The 22,384-nt window shown below is 59.3% G+C and overlaps 9 protein-coding genes across 9 annotated transcripts; 5 read left to right on the top strand and 4 right to left on the bottom strand.

Moving 5' to 3' along the window:
• Positions 1-94: 94 nt before the first annotated feature.
• On the top strand, positions 95-1,689 carry A1Q1_02196 (chitin deacetylase-like mannoprotein MP98; the record flags this gene model as incomplete). The annotated part of the gene is made up of 2 exons (XM_014325141.1): positions 95-233; positions 491-1,689. 2 exons carry the CDS (start codon positions 95-97, stop codon positions 1,687-1,689), a joined length of 1,338 nt encoding a protein of 445 aa, XP_014180616.1.
• Positions 1,690-3,278: 1,589 nt separating this feature from the next.
• Positions 3,279-4,818, bottom strand: A1Q1_02195 (uncharacterized protein; the record flags this gene model as incomplete). Its single annotated transcript, XM_014325140.1, has 3 exons — positions 3,279-3,615; positions 3,668-4,183; positions 4,226-4,818. 3 exons carry the CDS (start codon positions 4,816-4,818, stop codon positions 3,279-3,281), a joined length of 1,446 nt encoding a protein of 481 aa, XP_014180615.1.
• A 1,011-nt stretch (positions 4,819-5,829) lies between these two features.
• Positions 5,830-7,786, top strand: A1Q1_02194 (uncharacterized protein; the record flags this gene model as incomplete). The annotated part of the gene is made up of 3 exons (XM_014325139.1): positions 5,830-6,031; positions 6,096-6,199; positions 6,254-7,786. The coding sequence occupies 3 exons, from the start codon at positions 5,830-5,832 to the stop codon at positions 7,784-7,786; spliced, it is 1,839 nt and encodes a 612-aa protein (XP_014180614.1).
• Positions 7,787-8,148: 362 nt separating this feature from the next.
• On the bottom strand, positions 8,149-9,929 carry A1Q1_02193 (phosphoacetylglucosamine mutase; the record flags this gene model as incomplete). The annotated part of the gene is made up of 3 exons (XM_014325138.1): positions 8,149-9,576; positions 9,648-9,765; positions 9,814-9,929. The coding sequence occupies 3 exons, from the start codon at positions 9,927-9,929 to the stop codon at positions 8,149-8,151; spliced, it is 1,662 nt and encodes a 553-aa protein (XP_014180613.1).
• Positions 9,930-10,203: 274 nt separating this feature from the next.
• Positions 10,204-14,044, top strand: A1Q1_02192 (spliceosome-related protein; the record flags this gene model as incomplete). The annotated part of the gene is made up of 10 exons (XM_014325137.1): positions 10,204-10,277; positions 10,327-12,668; positions 12,731-12,869; positions 12,914-12,957; positions 13,003-13,108; positions 13,146-13,214; positions 13,255-13,367; positions 13,420-13,531; positions 13,581-13,715; positions 13,759-14,044. 10 exons carry the CDS (start codon positions 10,204-10,206, stop codon positions 14,042-14,044), a joined length of 3,420 nt encoding a protein of 1,139 aa, XP_014180612.1.
• Positions 14,045-14,345: 301 nt separating this feature from the next.
• Positions 14,346-14,907, bottom strand: A1Q1_02191 (NADH-ubiquinone oxidoreductase 12 kDa subunit, precursor; the record flags this gene model as incomplete). Its single annotated transcript, XM_014325136.1, has 3 exons — positions 14,346-14,363; positions 14,415-14,584; positions 14,865-14,907. The coding sequence occupies 3 exons, from the start codon at positions 14,905-14,907 to the stop codon at positions 14,346-14,348; spliced, it is 231 nt and encodes a 76-aa protein (XP_014180611.1).
• An 826-nt stretch (positions 14,908-15,733) lies between these two features.
• On the top strand, positions 15,734-18,323 carry A1Q1_02190 (uncharacterized protein; the record flags this gene model as incomplete). The annotated part of the gene is made up of 13 exons (XM_014325135.1): positions 15,734-15,994; positions 16,037-16,195; positions 16,245-16,349; positions 16,422-16,544; positions 16,665-16,733; positions 16,786-16,806; positions 16,858-17,009; positions 17,047-17,125; positions 17,165-17,325; positions 17,371-17,422; positions 17,557-17,897; positions 17,937-17,992; positions 18,046-18,323. 13 exons carry the CDS (start codon positions 15,734-15,736, stop codon positions 18,321-18,323), a joined length of 1,857 nt encoding a protein of 618 aa, XP_014180610.1.
• A 210-nt stretch (positions 18,324-18,533) lies between these two features.
• A1Q1_02189 (rRNA primary transcript binding protein) lies at positions 18,534-19,611 on the bottom strand (the record flags this gene model as incomplete). Its single annotated transcript, XM_014325134.1, has 5 exons — positions 18,534-18,634; positions 18,672-19,131; positions 19,188-19,297; positions 19,368-19,557; positions 19,609-19,611. 5 exons carry the CDS (start codon positions 19,609-19,611, stop codon positions 18,534-18,536), a joined length of 864 nt encoding a protein of 287 aa, XP_014180609.1.
• Positions 19,612-21,359: 1,748 nt separating this feature from the next.
• Positions 21,360-22,319, top strand: A1Q1_02188 (uncharacterized protein; the record flags this gene model as incomplete). The annotated part of the gene is made up of 4 exons (XM_014325133.1): positions 21,360-21,486; positions 21,599-21,878; positions 21,935-22,039; positions 22,127-22,319. 4 exons carry the CDS (start codon positions 21,360-21,362, stop codon positions 22,317-22,319), a joined length of 705 nt encoding a protein of 234 aa, XP_014180608.1.
• Positions 22,320-22,384: the final 65 nt, after the last annotated feature.

Genomic DNA, 22,384 nt, shown 5'->3' with positions numbered 1-22,384 from the left:
ATCTTGAAGAAGAAGGAAAGCTGAACTCGCTCTGATTTTCACCGACAAGCACTGCGCATCGTCGCCAATCACCCCCGTCCCCTTACTCAACACCATGCTCCTTTCCCTTACCACCGGCCTCGCCATCCTCGGCGCGGTCTCTGCCCACACCGGATGCGGCGGTCACGAGATTGGCGCCCGTAACCTCGGCGGTCGCGTCATCTCCAAGCGCCAGGTCGCTGACAACGTTGAGGGTGAGTCGCGTTACCGTTTCTCCGATCTCGGACGGCAGGCGTCACAAGCCGCCGCCACATCATCCGCTTCGTATCACATCAGCCAGCAAGTGGCCTAGATCATCAGCCAGACCTGTCTGATGCGTTCCGGGGCACGGTTGGGGTCGTAGTCACGAATCGACTCTTCAAGGGGCTCGCGGTCCGCGGGTCCGCAGCACCAGCTGCGCCTGATACTAAACATCCCCGTTTACCGACTGGACCATGCTAACCACCCCCAGATGTCACCCAGGAGTGCACCTACTACACCTACGAGCCCGCTGCCAAGATCACCAAGGAGTACCCCGTCGCCTGGCAGCCCGCCCACATTGTCCAGGGTGACCAGGAGGCCCAGGACATGTTCGCCCAGATCAACAAGACCCTCGGCGAGAAGTTTGCCAACATCCCCGTCCGTCCCGCCGAGGGCACCGAGGGCAACGACCCCCAGGACTCTGGCTGCTGGTGGTCTGCTACCAAGTGCACCCAGCCCGCCCAGGACACTGGTCTCCAGCCTGACCTCACCACCATGCCCGAGCCTGAGACTTGGGGCTTCGGCTTTGACGACGGCCCCAACTGCTCGCACAACGCCCTCTACAACTTCCTCGGCAAGGAGAACCAGCGTGCTACCATGTTCTTCATCGGCTCGAACGTTATCGACTGGCCTGTTCAGGCTATCCGTGCCAAGACTGACGGCCACGAGATCTGTATCCACACCTGGTCCCACGCCAAGATGACCTCGGTCTCGAGCGAGCAGGCTTTCGCTGAGCTCTACTACACCCGCAAGGTCATCAAGGCCCTTCTCGATGTCACCCCCAAGTGCTGGCGCCCTCCTTACGGCGATGTTGACAACCGTATCCGTGCCATTGCTCAGCACATGAACCTCACCAACATTGTCTGGTCTGACGACACCTTCGACTGGCAGATTGGCACCAACGGCGTTACCCAGGAGACCGTTGCCGGCAACTACCAGAAGGTCATCGACAAGGCCAAGAACGGCGAGTACAAGACCCACGGCCCCATCGTCCTGAACCACGAGATCAACAACAACACCATGTCCGAGCTCATTGCTCAGTACCCCAAGATCAAGGAGTCGTTCAAGAACATCGTCCCCGTCAACGTTGGTTACAACATCACCCACCCCTACGCTGAGGAGGACTACTTCTACCCCAACTTCGAGCAGTACGTTGCCGGCACCCGCAACTACTCTTCCACCCCCATCGACGGAGTCCAGCCCTCCTCTTCTGCCTCTGGCTCCGCTGGCGCCTCCGGCTCTGCCGGTGCCACTGGCGGTGCCGGCGCTGCCTCTGGCTCTGGCTCCGCCTCTGCCGGCGGCGCCACCAAGTCTGGCGCTTCCGCCGACCAGAAGAACAGCGGCGCTGTCCAGAACGCTGTCGCCGGCTCGCTGGCCGCCGTCGGTGCCGCTCTCGCCCTCCTCGCTTAAACATTTAGCTTTTTAACATTTACCCCCTCATGAACACTTATTCCACCATCTTCCGGACCGAGCACATCCCTCGTCCCTACTCATTTACCCCTCATGCCATTCCCCCATCTCATTCCTGTATCCCTGCACGGGACATTGACGGACAGTGTAGCAGACGTTGATGCATATGTCTTTTATTCTGACCGAGGCACTGACTGTGGGAGCGGGTGGGAAGCTACTCACCGCAGATGAGACTGACTCTGTTGCGGAGTTACGGTGCGGGCTAATCTGGGACACCCGCCGTAGTCGACGATCTCGATCTCGATTGCGATCTGGTCCCCGATCTCGCAAGCGGCTGACGTGCATCTCGCAGCATGCATCGAGCATACGTTGGGCGCAGTTGCGTGTGTGCCTGGTCCGCGTTGGCTGCGCGATAGAGTTCGTGTAATTCGTGTGAGGTGTGTTTCACGCGTTTCACGTCGCTGTGCACCTCGTCACAACCGGCGCCAAGAAATGATGGCGGTCAGTGCGCCCTCGGCGTGCGAGAAGGCTAGCGCAGCGTCAACACAGCACCGCATGCCGATCCTCATATCATTGTCTCTTCATTACTCACTGCATTCTTAGCATCTCATCCATCCTCAACGCTCGTATTCCATACTCTGAGAGCACACCCACCGACGTCGAGTGACTACCACCGTACCCGCCACCCGACTCCCTGAGCATCCAACCCCTTCTTCCCCACTCCTCCACCAAAAGCGGCGACGACAATGATCCTGACACTTTCGCCGCTCGGCCCGCTCCTGCTCCTCGGTCTCGGCCTGGCTCCCACAGCCTCAGCCTGGTGGTGGGACGACGAGAACACGAGCCATTCGGAGCGGATTGCCGCCGTCGTCATCGCCATTTGCATCGGTACGGCGCTGATCTCATACGCCGTCTTCTGGGCCATGCGTCGACGTCGGCGCGACATTGCCGCCGAGTTTGCAATGTATAGGCCGCCGCCGCCGCCCGGTGTGGTGGGGTATGATGTGAGTGTTCCTCCTCTTTCTTCCCTCTTAGTTCTGCGGTCGCGGGGAACTGTCTCGGCCGCCACGTCTCTAGCCACGTTGGTTCCCGAGTCGACTGCGACAAAGCGCCGTTGGAACCTATGCTGGCCAGGGGGGTCAACAGCCGGAATGGAAGCAAGGAGGAATCGCGGAGCCAGCTGTAGGGGATTACGCTTCGAGCTGACACCCAGACTCCGTACGGCGCTCACCCGCCCCCGCCCGTCTTCGGTAATGGATATGGAGGATACAGCCCCTCGGGCGATGTGCCCACCCCGCCGCCGCCGGCGTATCAGGCGCACACCTTCCCTCCGTCCGCTGGCGAGGGGAGCACTTGGAAGGGCGAAGACGTGAAGCATGACGGAAAGAACTAGGCCGCCCCGTTCACCTGTTCCAACGCTTTCAAGTCCCGCTGCTGCCGTGATGTCTTGACGTGTAAACACAAAAGTTAGCCTCACCTTAGATGATGTGATTATGAGTCTTGTATGCCTGTTTTCAACCATGCCCCGTCAGTGATGTTAATCCTCAAGCATCAACAGGCCGTACAAAGATACACAGTATACATGAGTTCTACGCGCGGTCTCTCCTCTTCCTCTCCTCCTCCCTCAGCCTCTCCTCGACCATCTCCCGGAACTGGCTGATGATCTCTCCCTCCTTGCGATCCGCCTCCTCCTTCTTCGTCTTCATCAGGTCGATCTTGTCCTGCGCGTTGACGACCTGCGTCTCCTTCCTGACTCTCACCGCGTTCATGCGCGCATTGCGAGAGCCGGACATGACGAAACCGGACGCCTCGTACTGCATGATCTTGTTCTGGTCCAGGCCAATCTCGCCGCGGCGCGGGATACGTTGCCCAGACTCGACGTACTGTCGCATCGCGGCTGCTTCGCCTGGAAGCAGGTTCTTGCCACTGTTGTTAGCTTTCGGTCCCTGGAGCTGGAAGCTTGCTGCTGTGTACTCACGCTTCGCGCTCGAAGCGGCCGGCGATCTGCAGCTCGGACGGCGGCTGAGGGCCGACTTCAGGTCCGTCGTCCTCCTCGAGGATAGGAGCGGGGGTGGCGGAGGAAACGTCGCGGGTGTCGACGGCGAAAGAGCGCGAGCGAGAACGAGACGAGCTCCTGCGGCTCCTGCTCCGTTTCGGTGAGCGGCTGCGACGTTCCTCCCACTCGTCGTCCCTGTCTCGGTCCCGTCGCCGTTCGCTGCGGTCCTCGTCGTCCCGATCGCGACGGCGTTCCTTCTCCTTCCTCCGCCGGCGTCGACGCTCACGCTCGTCTTCGCTTTCGTCAGAGTCGTACCGCCGTCTGCGGCTCTTCTTCTTCGACCTGCGGTCGTCGCGGTCGCGGTCACGGTCTCGATCGCGTTCACGCCGCTCGTTTCGCTCCGCGCGTTCGTTACGCTCAGCTTCGAGCTCAGCGAACGGCCGCTCGGGGGAGGGAGGCCAGATGGAGAACTCGACTCGTTCGCGCTCTTCACGTCGCCTGGGGTTAGCATGTGAACAGCTGAGAGGTGCAGATACTTACGCCTTCAGGTCGGGGCCGCCGTAAGGGTGCGGGGAGTTGGGACCGGAGCGATAAGGGCGAGGCGTCGTGGATCGAGAACGATCATCGTTCAGTGTACCCCGGAAGGGAGGCATGACGTGCGGAGGAGGGTCTCTCCTCACAGGACGGTCATCGGGGCGGTCACGCTCATGATCCCAACGGTCCTCTCTGCCGCCAAGACGCTCTCCGTCCCGAGCTCGCCGATAGTCGCGATCCCGGTCTCCATCCTGATCAGGGCGATAGTAGCGGTCGGGGTCATTTCGTCGCCTGTCACGCTCACGATCACGCTCCTCTCTGTCTCGACGAAGGGCACGATCGCGGCCATCTCGTTCTGGTCGCCATTCGCGGTCCCGATCACCGTCTCGACGTCGGTTGTCATCCCATCGGCGCGGAGAGCGCTCGCCTCCTCTGCGCGGCGAGTCTGTCACCGTGCTGATACCCTGCCCGGTGGGAGGGAAGTATTCCGGTGACTTCGGGCGCGCAGGTAGCGACGGCGGGGGAGAAGGAAGACGCGAGGTTGGCGCAGACCTTCCTTCTCGCGCTTCGTCCCGCTGTCTCGGAAGCGTCGAGTCCATCGAGTCCCGGGTCGCCTAGTAGCGACTCTTGATGGAGCGAAAACGGTCGAGAACCTGCGGGAGGTGGAGGGCTGCTGTTGTCAAAACAAATGGTCGATGCTAGAGGCGAATGAATGACGCGGGACGTGAAGGCAAGGCCAGTGGTTTAGTCGCCGGGCGGAAGCAGATATGGGATATATTGGATCAAGGGTAACCGGGGATCACTGCGGTATAGTGGTATTAGGGTTGCGGTGCGGGCTGATTTGAGAGACGTTGTTAGGCTAGTTTTAATACCACGAGGACTAGTTCTAGGGATTGCCCGATGTGAGCGGAGAAGTCGACTGGGCCAGGCGCGCAGGCGCAGGCGAGCGGCGGACTCGGACTAGCCGGCGCGCCCGAATGGGTAGCTCACTCATCTCCCCCCTTAGCGCCGAGCTTAAACTGCACCGGTCTATCACATTACCATCTCTGCCCATCATCCCAATTCACGAGACTGCCCGCCCATCTCGCCAGGATCCAACACGCCGCACCGCACTGCACACCACACTCTCGAGCACACGCCTGCTTACATGATTACACCTGCACTACTCCTCTACACTTCGCTCTCTCCACCGCCAACACCGAGCGGCCTCCCCATTTCCTCGGACTCGATCATTCAACCCCGGCACGGCCTTCCCCACCGAGCCCGCCAGCGCGCGTCATTTCACCGACCGTAGGCTTAGATCAGCAGGCACAGCCTCCCGCGTTCCCCCTGGTGCTCGTCTTTACCAGATCCTCACGCCAGTCTGCTCATCTGAGCATCTATCCGTACTGTTCGCCTTGACTGCCCATCACAACCGCGTTCTCTCCCTTCCAAATGGATGCAGTCGGGAGCTCTGTGACTACTCCATTTGGAAGTGAGCCGAAGGCCCGGCGGACGCATGCACGCCGCTCGTGCAACACCTGTAAGGTGCGCAAGACGCGGTGCGAGCTGCCTGACCTAGACGTACCGTCTTCGGCGGAGCCGCTGCCTAAAGCGAAGGCGTGTCATCGATGTTCAACGCTGCATCTCCCGTGCGTCGTGGACGACTCGCGCATGAAGAAGCGCAAGCGTGGCAGTCCCTCCGCCTCGACCGTACCGTCAACGAAGGCCGAGGGCCCCAAGCGACCGAGCCCCGCAAGCCGTTCGTCGAGCTCAGCAAACGGCAAGTCGCGCCCCGTCAACGTCGTCAGCAACACGGTCGACGTAGCGCCGGTATTTGGCGACCGCTCTAACTCAACGCTACGCCTGCACGGGCGCCCACTGACGCTCGTCGCAGAGCTGCTGTCGGGCGCAGGCAAGAAGCTGTATGATGGGATCTACAGGCGGATCATCGTGTCGAGCGACATTCGCATCGATGAGATCGTCGACAAGGCGGCACGCGTACGTCTGGCGCCCCGCATAGACCTTCTGCGCACCTATCACCCGCACTTGCAGGATCTGGACCACCTTTTCGACCTGCTGAAGCGGCACCCCGACGACATCTCGATGCAGTTTCTGCTGTGCGTAGCGGTGTTCATCGGTGCACAGAGCCTGCCCCAGGACGCCGAGATGCGGCGAATTCGCGACCAGCTCGGAGACGTTGTCACAACACTGCTGCTGCTCGTGCTTTCGCAACGCCCCGAGTCGTTCTACGCTATCCAAGCACTCGAGATCTTCAGCCTATACGCACCGTTCGCGCCCGCGCTGCCCTACTGTCTCACGGACCCGCGCACGCTCGCTCAGGGCAAGGGAATCGTCGAGGCGAGCAGGCAGATCTCCGACGCCCTCAACTTCAGCAGCCTTGTTCTGCAATGTCGGTTCGAACCGTGGGGTAACCCAGACTTTTGGTTATGGGCTGGCGTCCGCGTCGCCGAGGCGCAGAGCGTGCTCGAGGCTGCACGACCGCGAAAGCCTGCCGACCTGGCGGCAGCCCGGAAAGGCGTCGACCCTGTGTGGAAAAACGACAGCCTCTGGGCGGCTGCTGCCGTGGGCGATAACGCCGTCGAGAATCTAGGCAAGCTCTCAGTTTGCGACAGGCTCTACCGCGCCGACGACCTGCACAACAGTCTGCAGCGCCTCTACTCCATTCTTGATGTGGTCGTGACCGACCCGTCGCATTCCCCCGTCCCGATGATCCTGCACGAGGTCGAGTCGTTCCACGCCACGATGGTGCAACAGGATGCGAGGCATGATCAGATTCTGGCCATTCTCAAGCTGCCGTCTACGATAACGTCAAGCTGGCTCGCATACCGCGCCCTCCGCCGGCGTTGGGTCATCATGAAGCAGGTCATCACGGCCTTCCACATCCTCATGTCGCTGCACTTCCTGCCGGGATTCGCCTGTGCTATACCCAACCTACCCTCTGGTCTCCCCGCTTCCGCCAAGGCGCACTATGCGCTCGACCGCGCACTCAATGCTAACGACATTTTGACGGCGTGGATGACGAAGTCGGCTGTCGTTGAGGCACTTCGTGCAGTCCTCCCTCGCCGGGCCGAGGCGGCGGAACAACTCCTCAGCCACTTCGTGCACATGCCCCGCGGCACGATGCAGCCCGTGCACGACGTGCTCGCCATGGTGGTGGAGGCGTGCAAGGCGCTCGTCGAGATCCAAGTCGGCATCTGGACGTACCAGCGCCCAGTCACTGCGGGCCCACCCCCCTGGCTGCCGCTGATAGGAGAGGCGGGGCAGATCATGCGCTCGCAGGCCCAGTATACCACACCGGACCCCGAGAGCGGCGGGGAGACGATCGCGAACGGATGCGCCAACATTCTCGACTCGCTTGCCCAGAGCCTGAGGGACTGCATCGCCGCCATGGAGAAGAAGCACTGGGACGTGCTCGACCAGGTCCTCGGCATCGTCCAGGCTCAGCCGCTCGATATCCCGATTCCGCCCCAGCCACAAACGACCCCGCCTCAGATGCCCCCGCAAAACCTCCCGACACCGCCGCACATCCCCCCACAGGCGTCGCCGCAACAGGGGCCGGCTTAGCAGGCAAACCCCCTTGAGTACTCGCAACACTCCTCGAGTGCGTCCTCGTCGAGTGTGACTCCGCCGTTGCCGTACCATCAGTACCCGGACTATCCGCCCGCGCCCTCGGACTGACACTGTCCTCATGTAGCACCACCATACCTGTTCCCGATCTCGATACCTGTGCTTGTTCTTGTTACCAACGCTTGTATACTGCTGCCACTATGCTACACCGTGCCACCGCTAAACGAAGAAACCTTTCATGCGACTTGGTATTTTATGGGAGGGTGGAAGGAAGAGGGGTTTGTTTATGGCTCTAGTTATTTCGACATCGACTACTGCGCCTGCTGCGCCTTATGCGCCTTCTGCGCCTTCACCGCTGCCTAAGCGGCCTTGGCGGCGACGTTGGCCGCGGCCTCCTTCACGAGCTCGGAGACGGTGACGGCGAGTCCGTCGGCGGCCGACGTCGTCGACGCCTCGGCGTAGACGCGGACGCAGTCCTCGGTACCCGAGGGGCGGACGAAGGAGCGGCCGAGGTCGACCTTCTTGCACGCCTCGTCGATGCGGGCCTGCAGGCCGGCGGGGGACGTGAGCTTGCGCTCCGCATCGGTGGTGGTGAAGATGGAGCGGTCGGGGACCTCGACCTTCACGAGACGGTTCGGGAGGTCCTCGTAGCTGCTGTCCCACTCCGTGGCCGTGAAGCCGCGGTAGGCGAGGACGACCTCGACAAGGAGCAGGTCAGAGAGCGCATCGCCGACGGCCTGGTTGATCAGGTCGCCGAGCGCAAGGAGGTACTTGATCGCATTGGCCTCGTCGGGGCTGCTGGGCTGAGCCGACTTGAGCGTCGACACGGCCTCGGGAGAGAAGAGAACGGTGCCGTGTCCGTTCGCCTCGAAATAGACACCGACATCGTAGCGCTGCGCAGCGTGGTGCAGGTGCTTGACACCCGTCGGCGTGCACGAGACGGGAATGTTGCGCGACTTGATAAACTTGGTCGACGAGCCGTTGGCGTACGCAGTCTGCACGACGCCGACCTGGATCTTGTCGCCGAGCTTGGCGCGGTTGACGAGGTCACCGATGAAGAGCGCGGAAAGAACAGCAATCTTATCGCCGTCGAGAAGACGGAAGGTCTTGCCGTCACGCAGGTAGTAGTAAACGATACGGTCGGCATCGCCGTCGAACGAGGCCGCGCGCGTGTTTGGCTTTGTGAGAATACCCGACTCGGCAATAGAAGGGGGAAGCGCCTGCTTCGTCTTGACGTAGTCGGCACCGCACTGGTAGTTGAGCGCTCCGGGCTTCTCAGTATCCGTGTTCAGCGCCTTGAAGGGGAGAACGTCGCAGTGCTTGGCAAAGTCCTGCAGAGCGATGGCGCCGACACCGTTCGCGCAATCGACGTACAGCGGCTCCAGCTTGCGGTTGCCGATCAGCGTCTTGAACGCAGTCGCAAGCTTCTCGTAGTATCCCTCGACAGTCGGCGTACCGTACTCGCCCGTCTTGTCGTTGACCGCCTTGACGACGTAGTGCAGGATCGGGGTCGTCTGGACGCCGAGGTCGTTCGTCTTGACAATATCACCGTACGCCTCAAGGCCGGTCTGGAGCGCAGTCACGAGCTCGGGTCCGGAAGGACGAGTGTCCCTGGCGTAGACAACGGAGGCCGGGGCAGTAACGTTGATGTGCAGCGACTCGGCGATCTGCTGGTAGCCCGCAATGAGCTCGTCGGTCGTCGAGCAGTTAGCCAGCAGCGTGGCGTACGCCTCCCACGACTGCTCGAGCATCTCACCGGCGGGGTCGACAAGCTTCACACCGTTGTCCTACATATCAGCGATGTCGGCGGTGCGATGGCTGCGATGCACGTGCATGCGCGGTGTGCCGGACTACTCACAGGCTCAGGGTTGTGCGACGCCGTGACCATGACACCGATGGTGAGGCCGTTCAGACGCTGGGAACGGAGGACAGCGAGGAGCGCGACACGGAGCAGAACGGACGGCAGCTTCGATCCGCTTCGACGGTCAGCGAGGTCCAGCACTCTTGTTTATGGTTGTGCTCACAGAGTACGGAAGCCGGCGGTACCATAGCCGAAGGTGACGCCGTCGGGCTTGGGGTACTTGTCGGCGGCCTCGCGGATAGCCGCGAAAAGGGCACTGCTGTCCTGGGGCTTGGACATCTTTGACGTGGAGATTAAGGTTTCAGAAAGGAGTGATGAGGAAGACAGACATCGCCTGTCGCTCGTCGATCACCCCGTGGCCATACGCGTCAACACTCGAAGTCGGGGGCCCCGCCCTGCGGTATCACATCCGTCATTTGACACGTAAGAATTTGCCGCCCACAGCTCCGGATTCGCCTTCACCGCGTGAGCCTCACTTCAGCGACAGACTGAACTCTTTCCATCTCACCTCAAAAGGCGGGAGCTCCCTCATCCACAAACGCAGGTTGCTGGTATGCCCCGCTCAACATCTCGCTCCCCGAGTGTCGACTCGCGCAGCCCGTCGCCGGAGACGTCGAAGCGCAAGAGGTAAGCGCGACCCGAGAAGCGACGTCACAAACAATGCTAATCACGACAGGTCCCCCTCGGCTTCTCCTCGAGCCCGGTCGCCCTCTCCTCCCGCGAGGCGTCGCAGGGATCGATCGCCCGATGAAGAGCCACCGCGTCGCAGTGAGGTCAAGGATGCAGGCGAGAACGGAAACGGCACTGTGGCTGCGCCGAGCGCCGATGCTCGCGCCGAGTTCGCGCGCCTCCTTGGCTCCCGCTCAGGAGGCGCGTATATCCCTCCCGCTCGCCTGAGGGCGATGCAGGAGCAAGCGAGCAAGGACAAGACGAGTCCCGAGTACCAGCGCATGTCGTGGGATGCCCTCCGCAAGAGCATCAACGGTATGATCAACAAGGTCAACATCACCAACATCAAGCACGTTGTGCCGGAGCTGTTCGGCGAGAATCTGATCCGCGGTAAGGGCCTGTTTGCGCGCAGTGTGATGCGTGCGCAGGCCGCTTCTCTGCCGTTTACGCCTATCTTTGCTGCTCTCGTGGCCATCGTGAACACGAAGCTGCCCCAAGTCGGCGAGCTTGTCCTCACCCGTCTTATCGCCCAGTTCCGCCGTGCGTACAAGCGCAACGACAAGAATGTGTGCAACGCCACGTCAACTTTCATTGCGCACCTCGTGAACCAATATGTCGCCCACGAGATTGTTGCGCTCCAGATCCTCCTCCTCTGCCTCGAACGCCCGACGGACGATTCGGTCGAAGTCGCGGTCAGCTTCATGCGCGAGGTTGGTCTTTTCCTGTCCGAGAACTCGCCGCGGGCCAACACCATGGTGTTCGAGCGTTTCCGCGCTGTTCTCCACGAGGGTGCCATTTCAAAGCGCTGCCAGTACATGATCGAGGTGCTCTTCCAGGTTCGCAAGGACAAGTACAAGGACAACCCGATGATCCCCGAGGGTCTCGACCTGGTGGAAGAAGAGGAACAGATCACGCACAGGATCTCACTCGACGACGAGTTGAAGGTTCAGGAGGGTCTCAATCTGTTCAAGGTGGACCCTAACTTCTTGGAGAACGAGGAGCGTTACAACGAGATCAAGCGAGAGATTCTCGGCGATTCCGACGACGAGGATTCAGGCAGCGGAAGCGATTACGATTCTGATTCTGAGTCGGAGGACGACGTCGCACCCGAAAAGGAGGGTATTACCGACATGACGGAGACCAATCTCATCAACTTGCGACGGACGATCTACCTCACAATCATGAACTCCCTCAACTTCGAGGAGGCCGTCCACAAGCTGCTCAAGGTCAACATTCCAGAGGGTCGCGAAGTCGAGCTCGTCAACATGATCATTGAGTGTTGCTCGCAGGAGCGTACCTACAAGGCGTTCTTCGGCTCTATCGGCGAGCGCTTCGCGAAGCTGAACCGCATTTGGACCGATTTATTCCAGGACGCCTTTCAGCGATACTACGACACCATTCACCGATACGAGACGAACAAGCTCCGAAACATTGCCCGCTTCTTTGGTCACATGCTGGCGTCGGACGCTATTTCCTGGGCTGTTCTGCACGTTGTTCATATGAATGAGGAGGAGACGACGTCGTCTTCGCGTATCTTCGTCAAGATTGCCTTCACCGAGGTCAAGGAGGAGCTGGGTCTGAAGAAGCTGGTCGAGCGCCTGAAGTTCCCGGACCTGCAGCCGGCCTTTGCGGGCATGTTCCCGACCGACAACCCCCGAAACACTCGTTTCTCGATCAACTATTTCACGCAGATCGGCCTCGGTGCTGTTACGGAAGATATGCGCGAGTGGCTGCAAAATGCTCCGAAGCTGCTGGCTGAGCAGAGAGCTGCCGCCCAGGACAGCTCAGACAGCGATTCGTCGTCTGTGCTGTCGAGCTCGGAAAGTGACCTTTCTAGCTCCGACTACTCGTCCGACGACTCGCGGTACCGCCGCCGTCGGCGTTACTCGAGTGACTCGCGATCTCCGCCACGCCGCAGGCGCTATAGCTCCGATGACTCGCGGTCGCCTTCTCCGCGCCGTAGGCGGTATAGTTCGGACGACTCTCGTTCGCCATCTCCGCGCCGTAGGCGATACAGCTCGGATGACTCGCGATCTCCCCCTCCTCGCCGACGCTATTCGGATGCTTCTGATCGCTCGCCTCCTCGCCGGAGGCGTTACTCTGACTCTCTGACGCCGAGTCCCGACCGTCGTCGTAAGGACTCGACTCCTCCCCGCCGCCGCGACGACAGCCCCCCTCGCCGTCGGGATAGCGTAACCCCTCCTCGACGACGACGTGACAGCCCGTCTCCGCGCCGCCGCGATGACAGTCCTCCCCCTCGCCGTCGTAATGACAGCCCCCCTCCGCGCCGTCGCGATGACTCCCCTCCCCACCGTAGAAGATATGACGATGACACGCCTCCCAGGCGCCGTTAATGTAGCTGGTTTTGTATTCCAGTGAATGTAGTGACAGCATGCATCATTTGACATAAGGGTCACCTTGGCTTGCCGATCACGCTGGTGCCCCACAGGTCGGTTGCATCCGCTTCATGTGTGCGTTCCCACTATCAGCCCTGCCAGCCGCACTTTCATCATTGCATCCTCTCTCAGCTATCACGACGAGCATGTCGGGGTGAGCAATAGCTCTCAAACGCTTGTACCAGCTGACTGTACCAGAGTACGCGAAGCCTCACACGCTGGGAGCTGGTACACGAACAACAGTGATCATCGCTGAGCCCTATGACGTTGCCACCGACTGACCTCAGGCTCTCGACTCACCGCCGAGCTGTCGGGCTACCTCGACAAGGTGCATCCGCTGAACAACCCTCCGTTCAGTCCCCCCGTGAAAGAGGCAAAGGCCATCATCGCCCCGTGAGCCAGCGGGCTGTTGTTGTTGTGCTGACTTTAGGCATGCCGGCTTCTCCTATTCCGGGCCGGCGGCAGCGTGGGCCTACGCGGCTGTGCCTGTCGACAAGATGTAAGTCGCGAGAGAGCGTGATGGGCGCTGATCAGTCCAGCAAGCGCGTTGTGCTCCTTGGACCTAGTCACCATGTCTACCTCTCCGGCATTGCGCTCAGCAAGTTCGCATCCTATGGGACGCCCATTGGAGATATCCCCCTGGATCTGGAAGGTGCGCCATGCCGCCAGGCACACACGCACACAAAGACGCTAATGTCGTCCAGCCATCGCCGATCTCCGCAAGTCACGCCTATTCTCGGACATGAAGAGCAGCGTCGACGAGGATGAGCACTCGCTCGAGATGCACCTCCCTTACATCCGCCAGGTCTTCGGCAAGTGAGTAGCCACGAAGTCAAGCAGTAGGGTTCACCGAGCTGACATGCAGGCGGGACATCAAGCTTGTGCCTCTCCTCGTCGGTCATCCTAGCGAAGACAAGCGGAAGGCCATATCCGCCGCCCTCTCCAAGTACTGGAATGACGACGAAACGTTCTTCATCATTTCCTCGGACTTCTGTCACTGGTGAGCAGAGTTCCCTTCACCAGACGTTGCATCTGACTCGCAGGGGATCGCGCTTCTCATGCACTCCCTACTATCCACACGCCCCCGATCCACCTAACCCCGTGCCTCCCGTCCCAGCGAACTCTACCCCTCAGAACACGCCGACGCCTGAGCTCGTCAAGAGATATGCCGGTCAGAGTTCCGGCGACGTGCCAATTTGGAAGTCGATCCAGTACATGGATCATGAAGGAATGGATCTCCTTCGCTCTCCTGCCAGAGACGGCGCAGTCGAGGAGTGGGAATCGTATCTAGCGCGCACAAAGGCGAGTAACAAACATCCTTCACAGTGAAGTGCGAGCGCTTCCTTGTTGCCTGACCAGAACACCCGGCCATGAGCGCTGACTGCTCAGAATACCATTTGCGGACGCAACCCCATCACCGTTCTGCTCAATCTATTGCAGTACGAGTATGCCGGCAAGCCCGGGGCCGACAGCGTCCGCTTCAATTTTGTGCGGTACGAGCAAAGCTCAAAGTGCACGAGCGGCCGTGACTCTAGCGTGTCGTACGTGAGCGGCGTCCTCACCCCCTAAGTCCTTAAGATCCTAAGTTCCGCATGATTATCGAGAATCTTTTATGCATGGTTTATAGCTTCTACTCCTCGTCGATGACCTTGTAGCCAGAGACCTGCCGTCAGTCAAAGTCGCTGGTAATGTAGCTCACCTTGTTGTCACGGATCATCTTGGCGTACTTGTCGGCGAGGTCCTTGCAGTTGGCGTAGTGGTTGACGCCCTCGAAGTAGTAGCACTTCTGGAGGTTCTCACGGACAATGCGAGCCTCCATGCATCGGATCCAGGACTCCCGGATGTGGTCCTCACGGCCCTTGATTGTCTCTGTTCATCGGGAATCACGGTCACAAGCGGAGGATAGGATCGAGTGAACGCGAATGGCAAGGGGAGAATTTATCCAAGGAGGTCGTTCGTAGTACGTCGTACAGTCGAGGAGAACAAGACCGGGGAGTGAGGCGGTCGTGTTAATTCACCATAAGTCGCGCATTGTTGGTGTGGATGTCCGAAGAGAGTTGATACGAGGTCAGCGTCACGAACTCCCGGCTTTAAGCCGCGAGCGACCCGCAGCCGGATGCGAGTCGTCGGGGCAGCGGCAAGTACTCACTGCCATACTCCTCCACCGTCGGTCTGTAGTCGAGGTCGGCCATCGTGTCTAGTGTTGTCTTTGAGGTGGTGAGGTCGCTGAGAATGGTCGCAGCCCAATGAGCGGGGACGTCTTTGACAGTTCGTCGGACACGGAGTGAGTGGGATTGATTCCGTCTTCCCTCCTCACCCAGAAAGTTGCTTACGTAAAATGGCACGTGGCTTCCCTTTGACGCTAATGTCGCGCCTGACTTACATTGCTCGGGTACGTGTTGTCAACTCTCCACTCGCCGTCTCAGTTACTCAGCACCTCGCTCTACTGCGCCGGAGCGAGGAAGGCGTACTCGGCAGATAATTCCGCGCCCACTGCGCCATGCACACGACAAGCTAGCTCGGCAGCCAGATCAAATGCCGCAAGGGTAGCCACGCCGCAGCGTCTAGCGTCGAGTGGAGCGCTGACAGGACGCAGGCTGGATTTTGGGCTGCCGCCGCCGCCAGTGCCATCATCGGCTGCGACCCTCAGCTCATGCGGCACACTCACTCTCACCCGCTCACGCAGTTCACGCAGCTTACGGAGACTTAGCGATCCCTCGTCAACTCACATCCCCAACATTGCCAGAGCTCAACTGCAACTCGCCTTCCCCCTTTTTCTTTGCTCCCCTCACCTCCCTCATACTTCACGCAACGTGATCTCGCATCACGGCAGTCAGCACACACTCCTTCTCGTCTCCCTCTCTGCCTTCTTTCGTTCCACTTCCATCTCATCGACACCGCAACTTCACTTTTCGCCTCCTTCACTCTACCTTAGACCCTCCACGCCACCCAGCACACAACAGGCCCAGAACTAATCCAACACCAACTTCATCCTTCTCTCAAGCTTCACTTTGCAACATGACGGCCGATAACGTTCCCGCAGACACCCCTCCTCCCCCTCCTTTCCGTTTCATCACAGACCTCTCCCGTCGCCCTTCTAATTCCTCTCAGACGAGCGCGTTCTCCTTTGGCAGCGACTTCAGTCAATCCAACGCCGCGCCCGCTCACAAGGACAGGTGGCGCACTGGCGTCACCCCCTGGAGTATCAATGTAGCGCCCACCGTTGACGGCTCTTCGTCTTCCTCGGACTCACCGTCCTCCAACGGCTGTCGCGAGACGGTGCGTGCCGCATACTGTATATGGAGGACTAACGATCAGCAGCCGCGCCCAAACGTTGCTCAGGCCAAGCCTGAGCCGATCTCCGTCGCCAGGGCAACCCCCTTCCTTCCTGGCATCAGTGGCGGCATCTGGTCGACTACTCTGTCGAGCAGCCCTCATATGTCATACAGCCCCACCAGCACGCCCTCAGGGGGAGATGATGTAAGCCTTCTCCTTGGGGTGTCACACTGACTTTTAGAAAGACTCACAGATCCGCAAGCTCCAGGAGCGCGTTGACCACCTCCAGATCGAGAAGAACATGGCGATCGCCGACAACACTCGCCTCTCATCTGAAGTTCACCATCTCACCACTCTCGTATGGCCACTTTTGGAATTATGCTGACAACAGCTCACTGAACGCCGCTTCAGCCTCACCCCTTCTCCCAAGTCCACCGGCAACTTTGACATGGGCGTCTCTCCTACCGAGTCAACCTTCCCTCCCGGCAGCTTTGGCCCCAGCGATTCCTTGCCGGCGGGCTGCGAGCCTGGGGCAGTGCTCTCATCTGCAGAGGTGAGTTCGCTCTCGCCGCGTACCAAGCTCACAGCAGGCAAGCACCTACCGCCCCTCTCAAATGATCGTCGACCTCATCTTGAGCGGCAAGCTTGACTACCTGCGCATGGATCCGTGCAGCGAGTACGACCTCATCCGACCTCTAGTTTGGACCATCGCCCATCAAGAGCCCAGGAGCAACTCTCAGGCGTACGTCCACGCTGTCGCGCATCTCTGACACACTCTCAGGGCCACCCTCAAGATGGCTGCCAATGCTCTCGGGGTAAGTGCCTTCTCCTTGTCTGCCACTGACAGTAAGGGCCGTCTTGGTCAGTCGAGGTCCACCCATATCACCCAGCACCTCATCAACGTTATTCTCGAGTGGGCCAAGGCTCTTTGCTTCACTTCCAATGGTAACTATCTCTGTCAGCAACTGCTCGAGAAGGGGACGACCGAGGACCGCATCAGCTTTATTAAGGTTATCCAGTGAGCTCAATGACATGGCTTGTGCTGACCAGCTCAGGGACGACGTTGTCTCGATCGCCAACAACAAGTTCGGTGCTCACGTCCTCGTCAAGGCTGTTGGAATCAAGGAGCTGGAGGTGAGTAGTGGTACTGGCTGCAAATCTGATACATCCCAGGGTCTCATCTCGGACGCCCTCATCAAATATGGGATCTTCGAGTCCATGCAGACGGGAGCTCGCAAGGTTTGGCGTCCTGTGAGTGAAGACGGCCATTCTACTGCTAATCCCCAGTATCTCGGCAAATGCCGCAGCTCTAACGAGTCTGACATTTTCAACAAGTGAGTGCACCCAAGAAGTTTCCCATGGCAGTGCTGACTCCTCAGAATCAAAGAAGACATGTGTGGTCGCTGGGCTGACCTTTCCGTTTCCAATGAAGTGGGTTTCTTCTAACGGCAACAACTCATCACAGAACGGATCCATCTCTGTTCAACAAATCTTCGAAGGCTGTGCGAACCAAGATCTGATTGTGAGTGCATTCTCACTCTAGACGCCAATGCTGACAGCTACAGGATGCCTGTTTCAAAGAAGTGCGTGTAGCCTTTGACTTCTACGATCTCGACTTACACCGAAGATTCTTGATGATATCTCAACTGTCGCCAATAGTCAATACGGCCAGTGAGTATCTATGTGTTCGGCAATGCCTGACACCCAGCTTTGTTGTCAACAAGCTTCTGAACCTCCACGAGCCCATGATCAAAGGGGTTTCCCATGCAATCCTCACCGCCTATCCTCCTCTCGCCACGAACCACCACGGTGTGCAGTTCGTCGAGTTCGTCCTCAGCTCCAGCCGTATTCTTCAGCGCAACAACATCGTCAAGTACATTGAGGGTCTGTGCTCTCAAAAGGAAGGGTGAGTTGGCACTCTCGGATACTTAACTGATAGCTGCAGCCGAACGCCCGCCCTCGTCGCCGTGGCGAATTCTTCCGTTGGCCGCGGTCACCTTCGTGAGCAATGCTTTCATTGTCCCGCTGACAAGCCAGAGAGTGTTCTTCGTCAGGTGCCTCCCGGCGAGCGCAACTTGATGAGCCGCGTTCACAATACCTGCCGTCAGTACCAGACCACTCTGCGCAACTCACAGAGTGGCAACGAGCTCCTCCGCAGCCTGTAAGTAACTTCGGTCTTGTCGCAAGCTCACACCACCCAGAGGCATCATCAACACTCCTGCTCGTCGCGCCTGAGCAACAACACCCCAGCACTCCTCTCAAACCCCGCCTAAGCAGTACCTTCAAGCGTTCCCTCGCTATCCAGCTTTCAATCCTTCAGCATTTAATGTAATCGCAACAATGTGCCTCGATCAGTCTCCACCCACCCACCTGTCAACCTTCATTCCGATCAACGAGTCCGTGTTGCAAACCTAATCCTCGTTGTATTCCGCCGCGCCGCTGAGCCCGCGAAGAGGAATGTCATAGTCAACATGCAGACGCACAATAGTAGTAGTCCATGCAAAATACTGTACAACAAGTTTGTCTCGAAGCTGGGAGCGATCTAGAGTTGGTTGCGTTTCTTCGACGTGCGCATGTACGGCCGGAGGAGCCACTCGACGTCGGCCTCGGTCTGGTCGACAGTTCCCTGGCGGATCTCGTACGCTGTGGGGTCAGATATGTCCATTGTCGTTCAACTTACGCTTGGCTTCAAAGCGGGGGCCGACCTCGGCGAGCTGCACGTCCTTGTGCGAAGTCTTGGCAAAGACATGGTGGCGGAAGGAGATGAAGTCGTTCTGGTTAGCGAAGGTCATGACACGCTTCGCGTCATCCTTGGGCACGGGGAACAGCGCCTTGAGGATGCTAGCAACGCGCTCTCCAAGACGGGTTGTGAAGCCATCCATGATGAGGTGCGGGTACTGCTCGGACACGGTCGAGTCGGAGGTGGCGACGTCGTGGCGGAGCGTGACATTGTTGAGCGTCATGCTGAGCGTGGGGCCGTGGGGAAGGTGACTGACGATCATGGCGTCCGGCACACCACGGTGCTCATGCACGAGCACGAGGTCGGTCACGCCCTGCGAGAGACAGGTCTGCACGAGATCCTTCATGACCGTGTTACCGCGGTTGAGGCGGATCGCGTTGGGGAAGCAGAGGCGGAGTTCCTGCTCGTCAGTCACCTGGTTCAGACATGTGATCGTAAGATCGATAGGATGCGCACCTTCGCAAACTGGGTCAGACGCGAGGACGGATCACGGCTAGTCGTCACGACAACCTTGGGGTCGTACGTGCCGACCTTGGCGTACTCGTCGTCGACATGTGAGCGCATTTCTGTAACATTGTTAGCTTCTTGTCTCAACGAGCTCCACAGCAAGACAGAAGTGTCTCCAGGTGTACGTACCAGTCTGCGCCTCGTCGAGAGCGAGGTCCTTGCCCATCGCGCGCGCGTCCGCCTTGAGCTCGTTCGGGAGCGCCTTGCCACTCGCGAGCGCATCCTTGAGACGCTGCTTGCGGTCGAACACGGCGCGCTCCTGCGCCTCATGGCTCTTCTTGAAGAGATACTCTCGTCGTTCACGGGACTGTCTTCGGAGCTGAGTGGGTTAGCTCGAGGGACTGATCGAACAGCTAGACGGGTAACTCACCATGGTGGTTGCGATAACAGGTGTATGTAGCCCGGTGGAGGATGTTGACCCAAATTTCTGAAGCGATCGGAGGACCAGGGCCAGTAGTGACGATATGGCATATGGCACAGGGTGCGCGAAATATTTCGGACGCCTAGCGTTACATACCTTTGGTGTGATAGGCGGCAGAGATAGTGACGGGCGCCTAGGAACCTCGGCGACGCTAATGACACGTGACCATTACCTTGGTCAAGGGGGGGAGGCACTAGACCAGAAGCTAGTTCCCCAGACTTCCGGCGCAAGGAACGGCGGTGGAGTTGTATGAAGCCCGCAGACTGCAGACATGCAGACGGCCGCTGGGTCGACTGCTTGCATGCCCAGCTGGCCAAGCAAGCCGGCGGATCTGTGCGGTCTTTTGCGACGGTCAAAAATAGTCTATGGACTGGTTGATTAGCGCCATTCCTAATCGACTTGATACGTCACGCTGCGTTGACTGGTCGATTTCGCTGGTGCGACGCTGGTAGTGCATGCAGATTCACGAGTTCAGCATTCTTGGCGGTCTAGCGCGGTCTGCGGATGTTGGTCTGATGTGTGGGGCTCAGCAGAATGTGCCAGTAGCAGAGGGTTGCGTGGTCTCGCGAGAGAGAGAGTTCGGTCGATACGGTTCCTCGGTGGTGAAAGAGTCGGTCTGGCGGAGAGCCCCCAGGGAGTGACCGAACCCACGTTCGTGGGTGGTGGCTCTTTGGCAGGTTTGCCGGGCCTCACCGGGCTCGGGTCGCTGAGACAGAACAGAGCCATCGGCGTCGCTGGGTCTCTCTCATCTTCCATCGTCCTCGACCACCCTTCCACCTGTGCCCATCTGACATCCCTCCAACCCACCCAGACATTGCGCTAGACGATTTAGTTCGCTTTGTCCTCACCACCTCTGTGCGCCCCGACGTCATACAACACACCCCGTTACCACTTCGCAGCAGTGTCCTGCACCCGTGATCAAAGTTGATCAAGTTTCGTGCATCGTGCTTGGTTGCGTCTTGTCTCACTCCCCGCCATACCACACCGCCGCTGCCGCCGCCGCCGCTCTCTCAGCCGCTCCCTGTCCCCTAGCCCTCTCTGATTCGCCTGCCCAGCCTGTCCACGGGACGCCATCGCAGCAAGCGAATCAACCAGCCAAAACACGCCAGTGACCACCGGCAACTCGGCTTCTGCTCCTCTCCTCAGCTTTAGGCGTTAGCTTATCTCGTGAGGGATTTTCGACGCGCCAGGTCTCACTCAGACATCTTGCACCCGCTAAGGTCGATCGATCGCAGCCTGTTACCCCACGGCTCTCCACTCCCATCGCCATCCTCTGTTTGCACCGCGATTCAGCAGCAGACAGAGCGCCTCCTATTCCCTCACGCGATCTTTGTCTTCCTGTCTCATCTACCGGCCGTCCCACTCGGACCACGGCTTCACCACGACGCCATCGCCGTTAGCAAGCAGCCCTCAGCAGCCGGCTGACCATCCGACTTGTCGCAGAACAAAACACGCGCAACACGCGCTCATCCTGTGACATCGCTAGCGCCTGCGTGCACCACCACTAGCTCCGGCAACCTCGACCTCCGTGACGTTCCTTGCTTCAGCGGCCAAGTCACTGTCGATCGTCTGTTCCCCGTCGCCATCGCCATCGCATAGGATAGCATAGCTATATTATCCTTTGGCCCGCGACTTCTTCCCCCTCATCTCCTAAACCCTTTCCCCTTCGTCTGTTCCCCCGTCTTGTCTTGCCATCCCCCATGCGCACTGCGATTGTGCTCTCCATCCTCTCCTTGGCCACACAAGTTGTCGGCCTCCACGATGTTCAAGCGCCGTTCTCTGCCGCGGACGCCGTCGACCGGCCAGCAGCGTTAGACAAGAAGCGAGGTGAGTACCGACCGAGGTAAACGTAATCACGGCTCCCCATGTTCCCTACCCCACCTGTCTATTCACACACCCACGTACTCTGTGTGTGCATGCCTCGTGCTGACGCTACCAGAACTCAAGGGCCGCTTCCTCCACATCACCGACCTTCACCCCGACCCTTTCTACAAGGAGGGCGCTACGTTCGGCTCCTCCTGTCATCTGAAGCCGGGAGAGAAGCCCCACTCCGGCTCCGCCAAGGGCCAGTGGAAGCGTCGCCTCGACTTCTACGGCGACGAGCGTGACGACGACGCCGAGTTCGACTTTGGCGAGGAAGACTTCAACACCACCGATGTCGACTCCTCCCGCAACTACCGCAAGTCCGACACCGCCGGCAAGTACGGCAACATTCTCTCGTGAGTTCTCTGCTTCTTCCTCCTCTTTGAAGAGCTGCATAGCTGACGCTTCATAGGGACTGTGACTCGCCACAGGCTCTCATTGACCTGACCTTTGACTGGCTCAAGAAGGAATGGGTCGACGAGATCGACTTCGTTGTCTGGACCGGAGACAGTGCCCGGTAAGTCTTTCCTCACCATCGCGGCAAACCTTAACCGTTGACTTGATTTTTTGTTTACACGAACGCACGTGCTAACGTATTCCTCAGTCATGACAGTGACCGTAACCTTCCCCGATCGCCCAAGGAGATCTTCAATCTGAACCAGCAGATGGCTCAGAAGATGCTCGACACGTTCGGCAAGCATGTCCCCATCATTCCTACCATGGGCAACAACGACATCTGGCCGCACAACATTATTCTGCCCGGCCCCAACCGTGTCACGGAGGAGCTCCTGCGGTGAGTCGACTCGTCTTATCGTCTTCCCTCTTCATCCCAATTCGGCTGCGGTCGCCACTCTATCGCCCC

The sequence above is a fragment of the Trichosporon asahii genome, assembly GCF_000293215.1.
Source record: "Trichosporon asahii var. asahii CBS 2479 unplaced genomic scaffold scaffold00050, whole genome shotgun sequence".
Classification (NCBI taxonomy): Eukaryota; Fungi; Basidiomycota; class Tremellomycetes; order Trichosporonales; family Trichosporonaceae; genus Trichosporon; species Trichosporon asahii.
This window is presented reverse-complemented; position numbering and strand designations above follow the sequence as displayed.